General features: G+C 39.7%; 1 protein-coding gene across 1 annotated transcript in view; it reads left to right on the top strand.

Annotated features, from left to right (window-relative positions):
• The window catches only part of chrm4a (cholinergic receptor, muscarinic 4a), a 28,414-nt gene extending 10,739 nt beyond the window's left edge, over positions 1-17,675 (top strand). The window contains exon 2 of the mRNA XM_017709582.2: positions 14,112-17,675. Within this exon, the coding sequence (XP_017565071.1) occupies positions 14,112-15,595 (1,484 nt within the window). The 3' untranslated portion in view covers positions 15,596-17,675. The remainder of the gene's footprint in view (positions 1-14,111) is intronic.
• The last annotated feature ends 1,947 nt before the right edge of the window (positions 17,676-19,622 follow it).

Raw genomic sequence — 19,622 nt, 5'->3', positions numbered from 1 at the left:
GTGGGGAGCATCAAATAACATTATCAAGTCCAGTCCTGGAAGGCCCAGCACAGCTCAGTTCAGCACAGTTTGGTGATTTCTATACTCAAACTTGCCAGCTAAAACTGGAAATTGGAATTGATGACTCCTGCTCTGGCAGGCAGTGGCAGAACATCTAAACCTCCTGTTGCATCCAGTTTCACCTCATGAACATTCTTCTCTTGTCCCAGCTTTGGTTTGTACCCTCTGAAGTCCTTGATACTTTAGGCATTATCGGACAAGGCCAGTGTGAATATTTACTCTGAAGTGGTGAGTTCCTGAATAACTGTGTTTGTAATGCTGAAGGTCGGGGATTAGTGAGACCTCCATTCAGTAGAAAAAAGAATAACCAAGGCTAGGGATTGGAAATTAGGTTCCTGCATATTATTATCATGATTCTTCCCATCTACTGTTATTGCTATGTACCCACTGGATCCCCTCTTTCAACCCCACTGGGATGAGAAACACATTCAGTATGGTTTGGCAGTACTTTATGTAGAGTTATCTCTTGTATCTCTCTCTAACTCCATCTCTCTTTCTGAATATCACTCGAACTCTACACCAGCCTCCGCATGACTTCATATAAGAGACAGGATGAGGCTTTTTATCATATAAGAGAGACAAGATTTTATTGAGCCGCCCACAATCAGTCCTGAAGTCCGACAGTCTGGCCACAGACCCACTGGACTTTCCTGAGGCTTCTAATTGACAAAAACACCACCGTCGCTAATGCTGCTTGCAATTTATATTTCATCAGCCCCCTGGTACTGTCTCCACTTTCTTTTCATCATCTGTTCCCTCAATAATAGACATGACTGAGGAGGGAATTACAAGCCATTCTATAGTGCACACATAATTCACTTACTTGCCATTAATTCCCTCTAACAGTGAGTGATTAGCAGAGACAGTCTAATACAGAGACTTCTGGGTCTGAATCCACAGTGATTTTATTATATAATAGTGAGTCAAACTTTATTATAAAGTTACTGGAAGATTCTCTTTCACAATACCCATCTGGTTGGCATTTGCGGCTTTTAAAGGCAAGAAGTCCTACCTTACATGCATTGGTTGTGTATCAGTGAAGCATGGAATGGAAAGTTGAGGCAGGTTTGGGTTGAATATAATTTAAGATTGGGTCATGAGGCTGCAGGTGCATTTCACAATTGAACAGAGAACATTGCAAGACTTTAACCAGTTCAAGCATGAAAATTTGGCAAGGTTTGTAAAGCTCCACCACTGGACACTAGAGCGGTTCTCTGGAGTGACAAATCACACTTCTCCATCTGGCAATCGAATGGACGAGTATGGGTTTGGCGGTTGCCAGGAGAATGGTACGTGTCTGACTGCATTGTGCCAAGTGTAAAGTTTGGTGGAGGGGGGATTATGGTGTGGGGTTGTTTTTGAGGAGTTGAGCTTGGGCCCCTTAGTTCTGGTGAAATGAACTCTTAATGCTTCAGCAGACCAAGAGATTTTGGACAATTTCATGCTTCCAACTTTGTGGGAACAGTCTGGGGATGGCCCCTTCCCGTTCCAATATGATTGCGCACCAGTACTCAAAGCAAGGTCCATAAAGACATGGATGAGCGGGTTTGGTGTGGAAGAACTTGACTGGCCTGCACAGAGTCCTGACCTCAACACCTTTGACTTAGAGCGGAGACTGCGAGCTAGGCCTTCTTGTCCAACATCAGTGTCTGACTTCAAATGCGCTTTTGGAAGAATGGTCAAAAATTCCCATAAACACACTTCTAAACCTTGTGGAAAGCTTTTCCAGACGACTTGAAGCTGTTACAGCTGCAAAGGGTGGGTTGACATCATATTAAACCTTATAGATTAAGAATGGGATGTCACTGAAGTTCATATGCATTTGAAGGCAGACGAGTGAATATTTTTGGCAATATAGTGTAGTTGTATATATATGTTTGATACTCAAATGACCAGTGAACCTACACATGCCCTCTGAGTTTTTATATGTAGTGTTGATGATGGTAAAATAGTGGTAAATCTAAAAAAAAAATAAAAATATTCTATTTTGCTTTACAACGACCTCCATTGACTCAATGTCTCAGGCATCTGACAATGTATTTGTAACCATGTGAGTGGCAAAAACATATCACTTTTATGGTGAAAGCTGTGACACTCCTTTAGTAGCATACATTATGGCTTGAAAAGATATATGTTTGCCATCTACGTAAACATAAAACTGAAAAAGTGAACCATTAAATGGTAACGAGAGATACTTTTGTGAAGATTTATGCATTCTATACACAATATACTATGCCATTTGTGAAAAAAAAATAAAAATAGAAATGAGTAGAAATCCAGCCAGCCACTGAGGCAGTGCTTATAAACAGCTGAGATCAAACCCCCACAGACCTCACCACACCACATCTGGAGACTAGCATTTCCTGCCAGTGCACACCTGCAGCCTGACACAGCTGCTGCAGCCTGCGGACTTACTGCCGACCCATTCTACAGCTTTATGAGCCAAAGTGATTTTTGCCGACCCATTCTACAGCTTTATGAGCCAAAGTGATTTTTGTTGCATAGTTGCAAAGTGTGTCATATGCTAATGAACACATAACTGAATAGAGAATACACAGGAAAGAGTGTGCAGGTAGAGGACGGGCTTTAAATTATATATTGTGATAGAAGTGCTGCTACTTATCACTGTCGCTCACAGCCAGCAGTAACTGTCAGTGTCAGGGCACAGACTTGAAAGTGTTTCATGTTTATGCATTAGAGACTGTATGAATTTCACTAAAATCTTTGTGTTATTCACAATATTTTATTTACAGGTTGTCAAAAAACTGTTCTAGAGTTTGTTTGTTTGCTCTTTGTAAAAAGCAAGAAAGACCTGTGATAGATTTCCCATTGAAAAGAGAATTTGGTTTTAGATGCTCCACAATATTGATAATCCACTGATTGCATTGCAATATGTACAATATACTATATGACCAATATATAACCATTGTCCTGCTGTATTTGTGCTGTCTTTTAGTTACACCTGATATGAATGTAATCTCAGTTCACCTCAGACTATTCACCACTGCATATTTATTTGAATTTTGAGGGTAGCAATGCGTTTACACATTTTTCCCACTCAGGCATAAAATACATTAAAATATTAATTCCTTAACTGTTAATGCTCATGCTTGTCCATTTTGAATGTCAAACTGGTGCATCTTTATGCACTGTGGAGATAATTTTGTGCTGTACCATATTTCCGAAGCACACATTTCACCAATAACTCATTCATTTCAAAAACCTGTGAAAACTGGAGGACAACAAAGTTTTTTGTTGTTCTCTCGTTTTTGAAGTGGAAGGGTAAGAACTCCCTACTCTGAAAACAATTCACACCTCTCCACAAACATGCCCATACCAAGATAAAACAGAAAGCACAAGTCAAGCTTCCTGACATCCAAAAATGGTCTATAATTACAAAAGTAGCAGTTAAACACAAAAAAGCACTGTATAAATGTTTGCTTGCTCACATACAAAGATATAAAACCTGTTCACTTATGTTTTTAAGTCATCCATCAAAATATATTTTAGCAATGTTATTGGTGAAAAACTGTGGGGTTAAATTGCAGATACAATCTTGGCCTAATGTTATAAATAGACTATCTGAAAAAGTCTGATTTGATGAGCTACAGGTAAAGAAAACAAATCTAGATCATCCTTCGATTCCCTGCCAAGTCCTATTTCATTTTGCCACTAGTTAATGTTATCTTTGCATGTATGAAAATCAATATGAGGATTCATTGACAGCTAACAGCAGTTTGTGTCTAATATTTCAGTATGTTTTATGTTCTGCCAGTAAGTAGGTGTGGTGTGTGTGAGTGTGTTCCAGCTGTATGAGTATCATGCATCAGGCGGTGAAATACGGGCATCGGCTATTAGTCGGATATATAGACTCTTGGTCCGTTACTGAAGCACATTTCCTCCTGTCGGCAGCTAACGACAAAGTGCCCCGATAAAATCAAAACTGGAGGAGGGGCAGGGCTGGGGCCATCGATTAAACTGGAGCAGCAGCATTGCATGTGCCAAGATTGCACACATACATTAAGCCTGTGCACCAGAGAAACACCAAGAGCAGATCTGCTAATCATCAGTGGTAATACAAATTCACAACAGCAATAACATTAAATATAACAACAGATTCAATCTAATGGATTTAAAAATATTTACTGTAAATTTGCCATCTTCTCTAATGTCATAAAAGCATATAAAAACCTAGTGTGTCCTGACATACAGTTCGTATTAGTAGAACATATTCCAGTGACGGGAGAAGAGGGAGAGAGAAAGAGAGAGAAACTTTAATGTAGGCAAGATCAACCTGTCATTCATTCCCATATGGCACAGAACTTCTCTCACCTCTATCTATCTGCAACATTAAAACAAACTTTTCTGCCTGTTTTCCTCATTGCCATCTGCTGCTCCTGACCAAATTCATTCCCTCTCCTATATTCCCTCTGCCTTGGGGGCAGTCGTGGGCTGGAGGTTAGGAAACTGGCCCTGTGACCAGAAGGTTGTCGGTTCGATTGACACCAACAGTCCATGACTGAGGTGTCCTTGAGCAAGACACCCAACCCCCAATTGCTCCCCGGGTGCCATGGCTATGGCTGCCCACCACTCTGGGCAAGTGTGCTCACTGCCCCCTAGTGTGTATGTGGTGTTTCACTTCACAGATGGGTTAAATGTAGAGGTGGAATTTCCCCGGTTAACCCCAACCCTAACCCTTTCAAACAAACAGTATCAAACATATAAACAAACAGTATCAAACATATAAAAGTATAAACAAACTTCAGCCATATCTCTTTAGAGGTGGGGAGCAACAAGTTTCAGTTACTCAGTCAAATGTAGTTATGCACAATTTTGATGTACTTTTCTTAGTATGTTCAAATGATATTGTTGCTTAGTGAAGATACTATACTGAAGTACACTATGTGGCAAACACGGCCAAGTACATACCTGACCATCATACCTATATGAGCTATTGGACATCCCATTTTGAAACCATGGGTTTTAATATGGAGTTCCCCCCAACCCCCCTTTTGCAGCTGTAACATCCTCCAGTCTACTAGGAAGGCCTTTCACAAGAGTTTGGAGTGTGTCTGTGGGAATTTGTGCCCATCCTGTCAAAAGAACATTTGGCAGTTTGGAACAGAGACTAGGTGATTTTTATGCACTATGCACTTCAGCACTCAGCAGCCCAGCTCTGTGAATCTATGTGATCTATCACATTGTGGCTAAGCTGTTGCTGCTCCTAGATGCTTCTATTTCTCAATAGTAGCACTTATAGTTGAGAAGGGCAGATCTAGCAGGGCAGAAAATTCACAGAGTTGTGGCAAAGGTGGCATTTCATGTCTCTGTCACATTTAAAGTCACAGAGCTCTTTAGTACGACCCATTCCACAGTCAGTGTTTTTCTATAGAGATTGCATGGCTGTGTGTTTGAATTTATACAACATTTAGCAATAGATGTGGCTGAAACACCTGAACTCAATAATTAGAAAGGGGGTTCACATATTTTTTTTGCTAAATTGTGTTTATTTTTGTGGAACATCTTTTTTTGTCAATTATATTAAGTCATTTATATTGAATAACTTTTTCCTTTTTTGGTTTAATTTCATTGTTTTCTGTTGGGTCTGCTTTGCTGTTGCTCACACCTCTCATTTTTTAGCATGTTAGCATTTTGTTTTTGAGAAATATGATCCTAAAAAGAGAACAGCACCTAAGAAATCTCAGCTTCAAATCTAATTCATGCTAATTTGTAAAAAAAAAAATAAATAAAAATAATAATTTTTTAATAATAATTTGTAATTTGTAAAATGTGTAATTTGTAAAACATATGAAGTTCCACTGCAGTTCTATAGGGAAGCTAGAAATGGGTAATATGGTTTTTAAAAAATGCATTTTTCTTCAATACCACTGATGGAATATACTTGAAAATATGTATGATTTACAAAATGTAGAAATCTGAAAAATTTGGAAATTTGAAACCACACGTATCTAAGTAATCATGTTTTTTTCACATGTGAACAAGTTTTCATATGTGATAACACATTTTTAACGTGAAGTTTGCACGTGTGAAACCCCTGTGACTTTTCTGTAAGGGATTCTACAACGCTACAGGAGGAAATACATAGACAGCTATTTCATGCTAGATTTGTTACAGGACCAGAACAGATTAATTCTTTTTGACCCTCTGATATCTGATCTGGCATTTCTATTGATATTTTCTACTAATTTCCACCAGGACCAGTTCTACTCACTAGTTGAGGAGTTAAATATTAGTTGAATTTTTTTTCCAACCTACTTTTACTTGCGTCATTATTTCACCAAAGCAACCAATTTTAGATGAGTATTGGTTGAGGCCGCTCTACCCACCTCTGCCTCTCCTGATCTACCTCTCCTGATCACACTCATCCAGCCCTCATAGATAGCATCCATTTAGGTCATCCATTTCAACAGCTCTATCCATCCATGAAAGTTAAACTTGAATGTCAGTGAAATATCATAACACAAACATCTTTCATGCAGCAGTGAATGTCTCATGGTTGTGACACAAATGTATGTTATATTTATTTTTACACTTGAGTTTGTGGTCTTAGGTGTTGTCGAAAAAATGCATCACCTTACGCAAGTGGAAATATCTCCTGGCCATCTTGACTGGAAATTAATTAACTGAAGATCTGTCTCTTACTTTTGCACAGTACCATGTATAATATAATATAATATAATATAATATAATATAATATAATATAATATAATATAATATAATAACCTGGCAAAACTCTAGCACAAAACATTTGAGGAGATCTGCAAAAAAGCAAAAGAACAATTTTCTTTTTTTTTACTCTCTGTTTTTTGTTTAAAAAATGAGTTAAAGGAGTAGTTCAGTTACCCTTATCATGGGGAGTAAGTTCTGCCTGGTTTAATTTGTTTTAGCTATGAAGCTTGTGGCTATGCAGCTGGAACAACTGCCTCAATGCAATTAAAGAAATATGCAAAGCTCCTAAAGTAAGATTAAGTGACCCTTATTAGTCCCACAATGGGGAAATTTCACCTCTGCATTTAACCCATCCGTGAAGTGAAACAGCACATACACTCTAGTAAGTACACACACACACTAAGGGCAGTGAGCACACATGCCCAGAGCAGTGGGCAGCCCAATCCGCAGCACCCAGGGAGCAGTTATGGGTTAGGTGTCTTGCTCAAGGACACCTCAGTCATTTGCTATCAGCTCTGGGGATTGGACCAGCAGCAACCTTCCGGTCACAAGGCTGCTTCCCTAACCTCCAGCCCATGACTGCCCCAAATGGTGGCATCAAGGAGAAATGAGGACATGAATAGTTGTGTCAGGGTCTCCCCAGCTTGGGAGATGGTACAGCTGGGAATCAACATGAATACTTCTGCATTGCTACTACAGACCATGCTATTACAGATGCAATACAGTGTATCATATATATATATATAATAGAGTAGGACTGTATGCAAATATTAGGGCTGTCAAATGATTAAAATAATTAATCGTTATTAATCACATCATTTTGTATTATCACAATTTATCACATTTGTCTTATTTGTTTAAATTTGCCCTTTAGGAAAGATTTTTCCCCATTTGCTTTTACCATTTTTGCATTTTGAATCACATGATTTCCACAGGGTGAACATTGTTGCCAGTTTTCATCACTGATGTTCAGTGAGAGTAACAGTGTCTCCATGTTTCAACCAGTGATTGCATTTATCATATATATAATATATGCAGTCAATTGTAACTTTAAAAATCCTGGCAATACACACAATACTGTACATATGCAACATTTTTTATCTTTCATAATTTTCCTTTTTCGCTGGGATTTGATATGTAAGGTGATGCCAAAGGCACTTTTCAACTCACTGAAATAATAAGTTTGATATTTAAAAAATCACTTAGATTTTTTTTATTCAGACTTTGATGAATAAACTGAACTTGTCCTTTAACTGAATAAAATATGCCACCAGAGTAGTTTGACTATATGCATGCACAAGTAGAATTTGTGCTTACTGTGTTTTCTATTGCTATATAAAGGAGCACAACACTGCCTTTATTGTTGAATGCACTGTGATAGTTTGCACAAATTCAGAACGGAATTTGGATTGTTAACGGTTTATTTTTTACATTTACAGCATTTAGCAGATGCACTTATCCAGAGCAACTTACAAGAAGTTCTTTGTCTCTCTAGAGAAAGTATCTTTGCTAGTTACCAACAGACCAATTATTCACTTCTTTCATTATAGTAACAATAAAAGGTGATTAAAGTGTTTGCATTTGTTTACCTGCCTAAACTGGTACATTTTCAGCTTGCTAGATACTATGCTGCATACATCAAATATGACAGTACTGAGAAATAACATAATGGAGAAAAGTAGATTAAAAGGCAAAAATATTTGTCAAAAACAAAGGATCAAACAAGTAGCTCTACAAATTTAAAAGGCTTCATCTGTGGACATGGTCCCTAATCCGGACTCCAAGATGAGTGGGTTCAAAGCTCCCACTCCCCCGCAGCTTACAAATGTCACTAGAGCCTCAAAGAGTACACTCACCAATACTCTGTATTATTCCACCCCAGCTGGACTTTTGAAGTGGGGAAAACCCCTCAGACAAACAACAGAGACAGCATGCCTGTTGCATTTTAAGGCTGGACTGGAGTGGTAAAGATGAACAATGCTGTGTTTGCATTGTGACCATAGAAGCAGGGAGAGCTCACAGTGTCAGACTGATGGACAGTAATAACTGTACCTGGGTGGGCTGGATGGCTCTGTGGATGGCTGGGATCACTGTGAGCTATTTTGGTGCATATATAACAAGCCTATAAAGGGCACACCTACACAACATAGCTGAAGCTGGGGGGGTGCTATCTTGACATCATGGTCAAATCTAGTCAAGAAAATAATATCTGCAGAAGGACAAGGACTGTAGGACATAGTGTTAGTTAATCATTTCTGTAACATTTGTTCCGGATGAGGGTTCTGCTGATTCATGTTATGCAATAATGGTAAATCATTTTTCACAAAATAATTCCAGTCTGTATATGAGGCCAGTTTTTATATCACTTCAGCAATGTGTCTGTAATATCACAATACATGTATTTGTATGCAACAATCACACATTACATATTAAATGTTCTGTTGATTTTCTAAGTTAAAATAAGTTAACATATCCTGTACACACACACACACACACATACACACACACACACACACACACACACACATATATATATATATATATATATATATATATATACATATACATATATATAGTCCTAATCTGAGAAAGCAAGGCAGTTTAAGTCAGAAGATCTGGTTCACATCATCATAATGGATGTTGATGTTAATTATGTGTTTTAGTGTTTTAGTGATCCTAGAAGAGAATATGTTTGGCAGATTGATAAGAGTAAATAAATGATCCAATATTCTGCAACATTAAGCAGCCTGTTATGATATATGCTGCTCTAATTTTGTGTCAGAATGAGATCCTGGCACTGTATATTTCTCCTGCAGCCACATGCATCTGCCAGGAAATGTGCATTATTTGTAATTTTGTGTGCATGTGTACTTTGTTTTATTCTCTTTGACAAGACAAAAAGTAAATGCATTTTGCTGAACTATTTTTACCCAAGATACAGCTTTTGTCTTAAGAGAAAATGATTGATGATCTAATGATCTAAATAAGCCAAATGATTTTTTTTTGGTTACTGGAGATTAGGTCAGAGAGAGAAAGAGAGCGAGAGAGAGAGAGAGAGAGAGAGAGAGAGACAGAGAGTGGCCCGTTTTCTCTTCTCCCGTGTCACTGCTGCTGCCACCACAAACACACTGACTGTAGAAAGAACACAAAAGGAGTACCCAATCAATGCACCTGCCCTGCTGTCAGCTGCCCACTCCGCTCTCAATCTTCAGACCCTTAGTACACCCTCAGAGCCTTCTTGTGTTGACCCTTGTGGGCCCTTCTGTTTGTTAATATGGTCAGCTCATTAGTACAATGCTTCTTTAATTGGACCTGTAAAAAGATCTGAAACTGTCACTCTCACTATGAAAAAGGTCAGGTTTTGTGAATAACTGAACCAGAAGGAGTATCACGATCATGAGCACACTGCTGACATCAACCCATCAAAATATATATATTCAATGTTTTGCGCACATCTATCCTAATTAGTTAATTTATTTTAAGATGAACACACTGCAGACACAGCTGTTAAGTTTCAGCTTTTATAAATTCCATAGATATTCACTGCTAATAGAATAGGACATCAATCTCAAACTTCTGCAAGAGGGCAATGAAGCACCATCAAACACCTTTGAGATGACTTGGAGTGCTGTTTGATCCTGACCTCACTACTGTTGTTCCTGAATGCAATTAAATTTTCCCAGAAATTTTCAACCCACCTTCATGTTATGCTCCATTGCATCATCCTTGATGATTCTCAGCGTTCTTGCACTAGTAATATCCAACTGCAGTTTGCAGACCAGGCAAGTCAAGTCAAAGTTTATTTGTGTAGCGCTTTTTATGCATTGTAACAAAGCAGCTTTACAAAAAAAAAAATGGGTCCAAGCCCCTGTGAGCAAGCCAGTCGCAACAGTGGCAAGGAAAAACTCCCTAAGAGGAAGAGTAAGAAACCCTAAGAGGAACCAAGACTCAAAAGGGGAACCCATCCTCCTTTGAACAAGCCTCGGGCCAAAGCATCAGCTGGTTGGAAGAATGTTAGCCAAATATAGATGTCTAGTAAAGTGTTGAAAAGATAGCTCACGTTGAGATCAAGTAAAACATAGGGTTATGTTTAATTATTTCCTCCATCATGTTAGCTACTGTAAATTATTCTTTCAAAATAAAAGCCACCTCAGCCATGTAAAATTCCTAGACATTCTCTCTATGCCTTGGTTTTTACTAAATTGCAGAAGAATGCTAGTTAAGGATGGAGTCTAAGGTCTAGACCTTAATTTAGCTACAGAATCTAATCTTTTCCTTACACCTTCCAGATTGGCCTTTTGTTGAGGGTAACATTTTGGAACAGTTGGCTTTATGCTAAGGGTAATCTCAACCAGTCCACTCTTTGTATACAATTTTTTTGGATTAGATAAAAGAAAAAACTTTATAAGAAATGCTAACACACAAAAACACTTGGATTACAATGTATTTTGTGTCCAGAAATGGAATTCATTTTTTCTGTACACACAACCAAAAACCAGGAAAACATGAATAAGTGGCAACCCTAGGTTAGAGGTAAGATTAGCTACACTCCCAACCACATAAGCTAGTTATCTAGCAGACACACCCTGAAAGAATTATTTTAGGTCATCCACTTTTACGCAATTATGTAACTACAGCATAATTTGTCTGAAGCTATTTATTTGCACTAGCTAATTTTTGCCTTTTTGATCAAAGCCTATGCCAAGGCTGGGGCTTGACTTGCAGTACTGCAGCTACAAAGTTATTTGGTTAGTACCATTGTTTATTACAATACAACAGTTACCATGATTTAATTATGTAAAACTGGAACTGTCCCCCTTGTTTTATCACATACATAGAAACATCGGATAGTTTAATAATATATTGACTGCCAAACTGGAAATGTCCCTGGTTTTCATTTCAGGAATCTGCTCACCTTAAACTAAATATCACGCCTTAGATATCACCCCCTGAACAAGTGGCATGGGGAATGGGGAACTGCAAATGTGAGCTTCTCATTCCTAAGTGATAGTTTTGTGTTGGAGGAGACTGAAAAAAGGCTGAGCAATAAGTTACCCCCCCACCCACGACAGATAAGTAGGAATGCAAGTGGAACCTAATGGCCAATATTTATGTAATCATTTCAACAGATATATTAAGGTAGCAGTAATGTGTATCTGGATGGGATGAATTCAAGTGAGGGACACAGCACTGACCACACACAGATAACCATGCTAGAAAAAAACAGCATAGACCAATATAGCTGGTCACCAGCAAAGCAAGCATTATGTTGTGTTTTGGACACTAGTGTGCTAGTCAATCAGCATGACCATGCTGGGTTACCAGCTAAACCAGCACCAGACAAGCACTAGACAAGCATAAACCAGCAGAGACAAGTTTAGAACAGCATCAAATTCGTGCCAGTCTGTGCTGGCCTTTTGTGCAGGGAGTATTAACAGCATCAAAAAGTTGAAAGGATTCCTACATCTAGATTTAGGCCTTAAAAAAATCCTGAAGTATTCCTCACTGTGCCCTTCTGTCTGCTCTTTGCAGCTATATCAGACGAATTTCTGATTCATATTTAATGAGGTTCAGTGCCTATTGGCACACTTGGCTCCAAATCCACTGCTGAGTAACGACCAATAGAGAGCTGAGAGATCAGGGAAGAAGAGCCTGCCATTCTACACCTGAGAAACAGGCTCTGAGAACTGGGTCTTAATTTACCAGTAGGCATGTCTTTTAACAACCAGAGGAGCAGGAATAAGGGTGTATAGCTGAATAAAGAGCAGTAATAAGTGTGTTCACTGGGAGTCTAGTGAAGAGGTTTCAAAAGGAATACGTTATAGGATGACTACCCCTACTGAGTGAGAACTGATTCTGATACGTGTTGATGATCTATGAGGTGGTTTAACTGAAGAGTAGAAGAGAGAAACAGAAAGAGGCAGGTAAAGGAGGAGAGCTGAGATAGATTTGAGATGAAAATATATGCAGGCCTAATGATTTCTTTATTACTCCTCGTTTGGGGTTCAGCTTTGAGTTTAGCTCACGTACAGACCGTCAGAGCCTGCTTCTTCTGTTTGTGCTTTCGTGTACTGATAGCAGTAAGCCAGTCTGTCTGTCATTTCCTTTTAATTCACACCCTGAAAGGAGGGGTTGTAATTCATATAATTCGCCACCAGAGGGCCACCTTCAAAAGAAATCAAGTCAACAGTGTCTGCTGAGAAGGGTTTGGGAGGGATACAAATATCCTTTAAAATCAAAAGGCTGTTTTCTTTGTGTTTGCTCTGCTGTGATGCCTGCAATGTGTTTCATGTTGTTCCAGTATGTCAAGTTTCAGGGTTTTAGTGAGTCAAACACTGTCACTTTGTCTGTTGTCAGTACTTCGCACAATCTGGCCTGTACACAGTAAAGCCAAGTCTGTCCATGAGTAGCACAAAACTGTTTTTTGGGAATCAAAAATGCTATAGACACAGAAGCAACATGTATTTAAAAATTTAAAATCATTTATTCCTTTATACAGAGACCGGTTGCTTTCCTGCCCAGTTCTGCTTTATGAATGCGAGTGCTAGCGTTTTTTTTTTTCTGACTCTCTGTAAATCATGACGAAACTAGTAGAAATGCTGCTCACACTTGCATATGAAGAAGGAGAAACTCTCAATATTTTACAGAGAAAGATCTAAAGGCAGACACCAGTGATGGAATAGATGTAATAAATATTCAGCTCATGAAAAGTGCACACTGTTCTGCTTCAGTCATGTTGCCTAGCTCAAGGCCTGGGACTCCCATGTATCTATGTTGCTAGCTCTGTTTGTTTAGCTGTAGCTGACGTGTTCAATAATGAATTTGCCCGGAGAGACTGCTCCAGTATTCTGGTGTTTAATTGTTCCTGATAAACTTAAATAATTAGCAGACTCTTGGGGTCTCTTCTTTTTAACAGGAGCTTACTGCGACTGCCTAATCTCTAAGGAAAGGACATCTAGCTCGAACAGAACAGGATTTTTTTTTTATTAATCTGGAGGTTAGGCCTATTAATCCGCTCTTCACCAGAGACTATTGAACCTGACACATGTCCTCTCGTGTTAGCCCCCAAAATCTAATCCGTGGAGACACTGCTCAGTTCTGCTGTGATTTTGAAAGTCATATCATGAGCTAATGTTGCCTTGGCACATTGTATCCACAACCACATAGTACGGACTGATAACACATAGGCCTATGCAAAAAGTTAGCATGAACCTCCAGGCTAATTATTCAGCAAAGATTTTCAGTAAATACTATTGAACTAATATTATAGTTATGACACTGAGAAATAGAACTGTGAGCTGCTAAAATATGATTTAAAAATGTAATTTAATTTTGTGTTCATGTGTTCATCTATTTTTCAGCCTCATTGAGTAATGTGTCAAGTGATGGTAACCTAAGCTGTGATGGAGGCAGCAGTAATGGCTCGTGTACAGTTGCCGAGGAGACCATGAGTCCTTACAAGGCGGTGGAGATGGTCTTCATCGCCTTGGTTACAGGATCCCTCAGCTTTGTCACCGTGGTGGGTAACATCCTGGTTATGCTGTCAATCAAAGTGAACCGGCACCTGCAGACAGTCAACAACTATTTCCTGTTTAGCTTGGCGTGCGCAGACCTTATCATTGGGGTGTTCTCCATGAATTTATACACCGTGTATATAATAAAGGGCTACTGGCCACTGGGCCCTGTGGTATGTGACCTTTGGTTGGCTCTGGACTATGTTGTCAGCAACGCCTCCGTCATGAACCTGCTGATTATCAGCTTTGACCGCTATTTTTGTGTGACCAAACCACTGACTTACCCCACACGCCGCACAACCAAGATGGCTGGCCTGATGATTGCCTCAGCCTGGATTCTCTCTTTCATTCTGTGGGCTCCCGCCATCCTGTTCTGGCAGTTCATTGTTGGAGAACGTACCGTGGAGCCAGGAGAGTGTTACATTCAGTTCCTCTCCAACCCAGCAGTCACATTTGGCACAGCAATTGCTGCCTTTTATCTTCCTGTTGTCATCATGACAGTGCTGTATATTCACATCTCGCTGGCCAGCCGCAGCCGCGTGTCCAAGCAGAAGCCTGAGGCCAAGAAAGAGAAAAAAGGCTTGAAGTCTGCTGGGCTGTTGAAGAGCCACATCCTGAAGCAGAACAACAACAATCAGTCTCCTCCCAAGACCAGTGTGGACACCTGCAGCATGGCTGAAACCATGAAGAACGGAAAGATGGATGAGTCCATGGTCTTCAATAAAGCTGACTCCAGCGTACAGCCTGAGGAGAAGGAGAGCTCCAATGACTCCAGTACGGCCAGCATTGCACCCAAAGAGCCCAAAGAGAGAGCCAATAGTGAGGCCACATCTGATAAAGGTCTGGCCCCAGCTCCAGCCAGTGTGGCCAAACTTAACCCAACCTCCAAATGGTCCAAGATCAAGATTGTTACCAAGCAAACAGGGGACGAGTGCATTACTGCTATAGAGATTGTTCCGCCTGCAAGTGGCAGTGAAGGCCGCTCCATCCCCATAAACCGGCCACGCACTGTGGCACGGAAATTTGCCAGCATCGCCCGCAGCCAGGTGAAAAGGAAAAGGCAGATGGCAGCACGAGAGAAAAAGGTGACTAAGACCATCTTTGCCATCCTCTTGGCCTTCATAATCACATGGACACCGTATAATGTGATGGTCCTGATCAGCACATTCTGCCAATCCTGTGTGCCGGACACAGTTTGGGCCATCGGCTACTGGCTCTGCTATGTTAACAGCACCATAAACCCTGCTTGCTATGCGCTCTGCAATGCCACATTCAAAAAGACCTTCAAGAACCTTCTCATGTGCCAGTACAAGAACATTGGGACCAGGTGAGCTTGAGCAGATCCAATGAAGGCCCAAAGGAAGATTGGGCTGTCCCAGATCCTTAGGAGGTTTCCAGCCCAATGTTTTTAATGCACTGGAATGTATCATGCAGTACCTTGTGAGGCTTCATACCCTAGTGATGCTCAGTGCATTGTGCAGTGTCATTACCAAAACTGTATGATATCATAAAAGAAGAAAAACTGAAGTCCACAGTCCTCAGAGTACACTTATATGAACATCAGATATTGGATCTGTCTGCAAAGTTGCTCTGCTGCTGATAAACGGACCTGTATGTGATGCTGTTCCGCTTGTATGCACTGGCAAGCCAATCAGCAGATCTTATGATTTGCACTAGCTGAGCGACGGGAGCCAATAAAAGCTCATTATCTTCATTGGTGCAGAAAGATAATCCAAACAAGCACAATGAAAGACAGCCAAGTTATTGTTGTTGATGCTGTTTTCAAATTGGTATGCAGACAAATAGAACAACTGATATAATATTACTAGTATTATTTTCCCTGTATTCCACATTAACAAACATCTTGGTTCAGTAAAAAGAGCAGTTATTATCCCACCAACAACACAAAGACATTACTATTGAATTCTCAATGTGAATCCCAATGACAATAGCCAAGCTCAGTCACTAGACTAACTGGGATTTGGCTGATTCTGTGCTCCACATTTCTAGAAACATACACACTCTCCAAAGTCAGAATAGAATGTAGAGCATGTGCCCAAATTTTTACGAAGGTCCCATGTTTGATGATCCAGAACCCCATCAACGTTGTGAGTTTCCCAACCAATCCCATTCATGTTAAGGTCAAAAGCTGAGTTGCTATCAGCTATCTCCTGGTAGACAACTGAGTGGTATATGATATTTACATTGAGGGTGAAAAAACGAAGCAGTGTCCTCCTAGCTCTCCTTTTGCTTTCAGTGTTTCTTACCTGATGCAGATGAATCAGTCCTGTAATGAACAGGGGCACTTCTGTAGAAAATTGTAACTAGGTTCAAATCTTTAGTTCTTAAAGTGTAAATATTATATAAATATGCTGATATAAACATGCTCATGAAAAGTCCACTTTCCTTCTTGCACTTCATATGTGGATGTTTGTACTTCTCTTGTATTTAATTGGTGAGTTAAACGTGATTTTACAAACTAAGTATGAAACATTGCTGTCTGTAAGCAAATGTATTTAACAAAGATTTTAATTTGTGATGAAGTTAGGAGACTTGGGGGAAATAGAGAAGGCTTGTATTTTGTTAAATTTGTTTATGGCTCATTATGAGACACAGAGGGCACATAGTAGTGCCGATGATGTTGGAAAAATGGGAAAGCTTTGTCTTTTCCCCTCATTTAAAACTATTTTTGACTTAGAAATGATCATATTTTTCAGTTTAATGGTCTCTGAATTTTCATTTCAGCATTGAGCCAAAGAATCTGTGGCATGCTCTAGAGCAGTACACCATTGTAAATATGATTCTGATAGAATTTACAATGTTAGTTTTTGTCTGTATTTCATTAAAATCATGTATTTTTTGAGGATTTCAGTGTAAGCTGGTGTGTAAGTGCATCAGTTCAATTTAAGTTCTCTACCTCATAGACAAATTGGTTCAATATATCCCAGTTTCAATGTTCCCAGTTTCTGGGCACTGAAGATACAGAATAGGACTCAACTCTCATGCAGTGCAGAAAGAATGTAAAAAAAAGGTTTCCATTTTTCCAACCTCATATGGACCTGCATTCTCCTGAGGTAGTTCTAATTATACAGATTCTGACCTTGATGTAAGATATTGTATGTTTAGCAAATGTTTACTAATGATAAACTGAAAAAAAAAACAATGGGTTCATTAAATTTAGTCTCTGCTTTAGTGTTACGTGTTCCAAATATATGAGATTCGGTCTGTTGGTGTGACTTTGCTGCAGGCCCACTCTACCTGTGGGGAATGGTACTCATACTTGATCATTATGGGCTGTCAAGATGGCCCCCCAAGTCACTCTGAAATGCTGTACAGATGATTGTATGTGTTTCTTTTTTCTAATGCTCAAAACTTAATAAAGATCTTGTATTTACAGAGCAGCTATGGAAAGCATGTCTCTGTTATGTGCTACACACCCACTTATATAGAGACAAGGTCATCAGACTGAAATTATTAAAGCCCCAGGGAATGGAAATGACTGCTTTCTAACTAGGTTATTGTTAGTCTTGTGGGTATTCAATATTCATGTACAAAGTAGGCCCCATGAATAATGTTTCAAAGTCTACATGTACTTCACCTGAATTTTTCAGTGTGCATTGGACGGTACTACCAATCTGATGATGGTAGTCTCTGCCACATAGTGTAGTCATATGCAAAAGCTTGGACACCCCTGGTTTAGTTGATTTTCACTATGAAAATAAACACACATCCTCTACAAGTGAACACTTTTCTGAATGTTTAAATGAATTTATTTACTGAAATGAATATTATTAAAAGACAAAATGCATTATAGTCTTTGTAAAAATAGTAGTTTTGCATATGGCTGTAGCATATAAAAATGCATTCCTGCTTTATGGTTTTAACCTAGCAAGTGAAAGCAAACAAAGCTAGTGTAGCCTACAGTGAAAATAAGTCACCACCTCTGGACGTGGGTAATCTGGTGAACTGATTCTCAAAATAAGAATCAGTAAGCTTCTGCATGTTGAATGATCTTAATTCTTCACACTTGCACTGTTGTGTTGCATTAGTTTTAACATCACAGGCTGGACTGCCAGATATCTATCACACATTACAATATTAGACATTTACATTTACATTTATGGCATTTAGCAGACGCTCTTATCCAGAGCGACTTACAAAAGTGCTCGTCATTACTTCAGAATATCTCATGTTAATAAAGGTCGACATAATTTTAAAGAGCTTTGCTCTAAATTGCTACCTGAAGTTATCTATGCATTGAGACCTAAACAAATACAACAAGTAGAAAGATACACAGAGTCTACACAACACTAAACCTGCTGAAAAAAAAGTTTGTAATACAGTGAACAATAAAAGAGGTGAAGATCTTTAATAGACAGCGTTAGTGATTAGATAAGTGTAGTGTAAAGAGATGGGTCTTCAGACGTCGTTTAAAGACAGCAAGTGATTCTGATGTTCGGACACTTAGGGGAAGTTCATTCCACCACCTTGGTGCCAGGACAGAGAACAGTCTGGAGGCATGTTTTCCTTGTGATCTGCAAGATGGTGGGTCAAGTCGAGCCGTACTTGAAGCACGAAGGTCTCTGGGTACGGATCTAGCTTTCACCATTGATCTTAAGTAGGAAGGAGCTGGACCATTTTTGGCTTTGTAGGCCAACATCAGGGTTTTATATTTGATGCGAGCTGCTACAGGAAGCCAGTGAAGGGAACGCAGCAGTGGAGTGACATGGCTGAATTTAGGAAGGTTGAAGACGAGTCGAGCTGCAGCATTCTGGATCAGTTGCAGGGGCCTGATGGTACGCATTGGAAGACCAGCCAGAAGGGAGTTACAGTAATCTAGTCTAGAGATGACTAAAGACTGAACAAGTACCTGTGTGGCCTCTCTAGAGAGAAAAGGTCGAATTCTCCGGATGTTGTAAAGGAGAAATCTGCATGACCAAGTCAGGTTAGCAACATGAGCCGTGAAAGAGAGCTGGTCATTTACAACTACCCCAAGACTACGAGCTTCTGTAGATGGAGTAATCAGGGTGTTCTCAAAGGGAATTGAGAGATCACACCGAATACCAGAAGATCCCGGGATGTAAAGCATCTCCGTCTTGCTTGGGCTCAGCTTGAGGTGGTGGGTTGTCATCCACGATGCAACGTCTGCCAGACATGCTGCGATCCGAGTCGTGACCTGTGTGTCATTAGGAGCAAAAGAAAGGATGAGTTGTGTGTCATCAGCATAGCAGTGATATGAAAAGCCATGAGAAGAAATAACATGTCCGAGTGAGCGGGTATAGAGAGAAAATAGGAGAGGACCCAGAACTGAACCTTGAGGAACACCAATGGAGAGGATGCATGGAGTGGATGTTGAGC

The sequence above is a fragment of the Pygocentrus nattereri genome, chromosome 25 (genome assembly GCF_015220715.1).
Source record: "Pygocentrus nattereri isolate fPygNat1 chromosome 25, fPygNat1.pri, whole genome shotgun sequence".
Taxonomy (NCBI): domain Eukaryota; kingdom Metazoa; phylum Chordata; class Actinopteri; order Characiformes; family Serrasalmidae; genus Pygocentrus; species Pygocentrus nattereri.
This window is presented reverse-complemented; position numbering and strand designations above follow the sequence as displayed.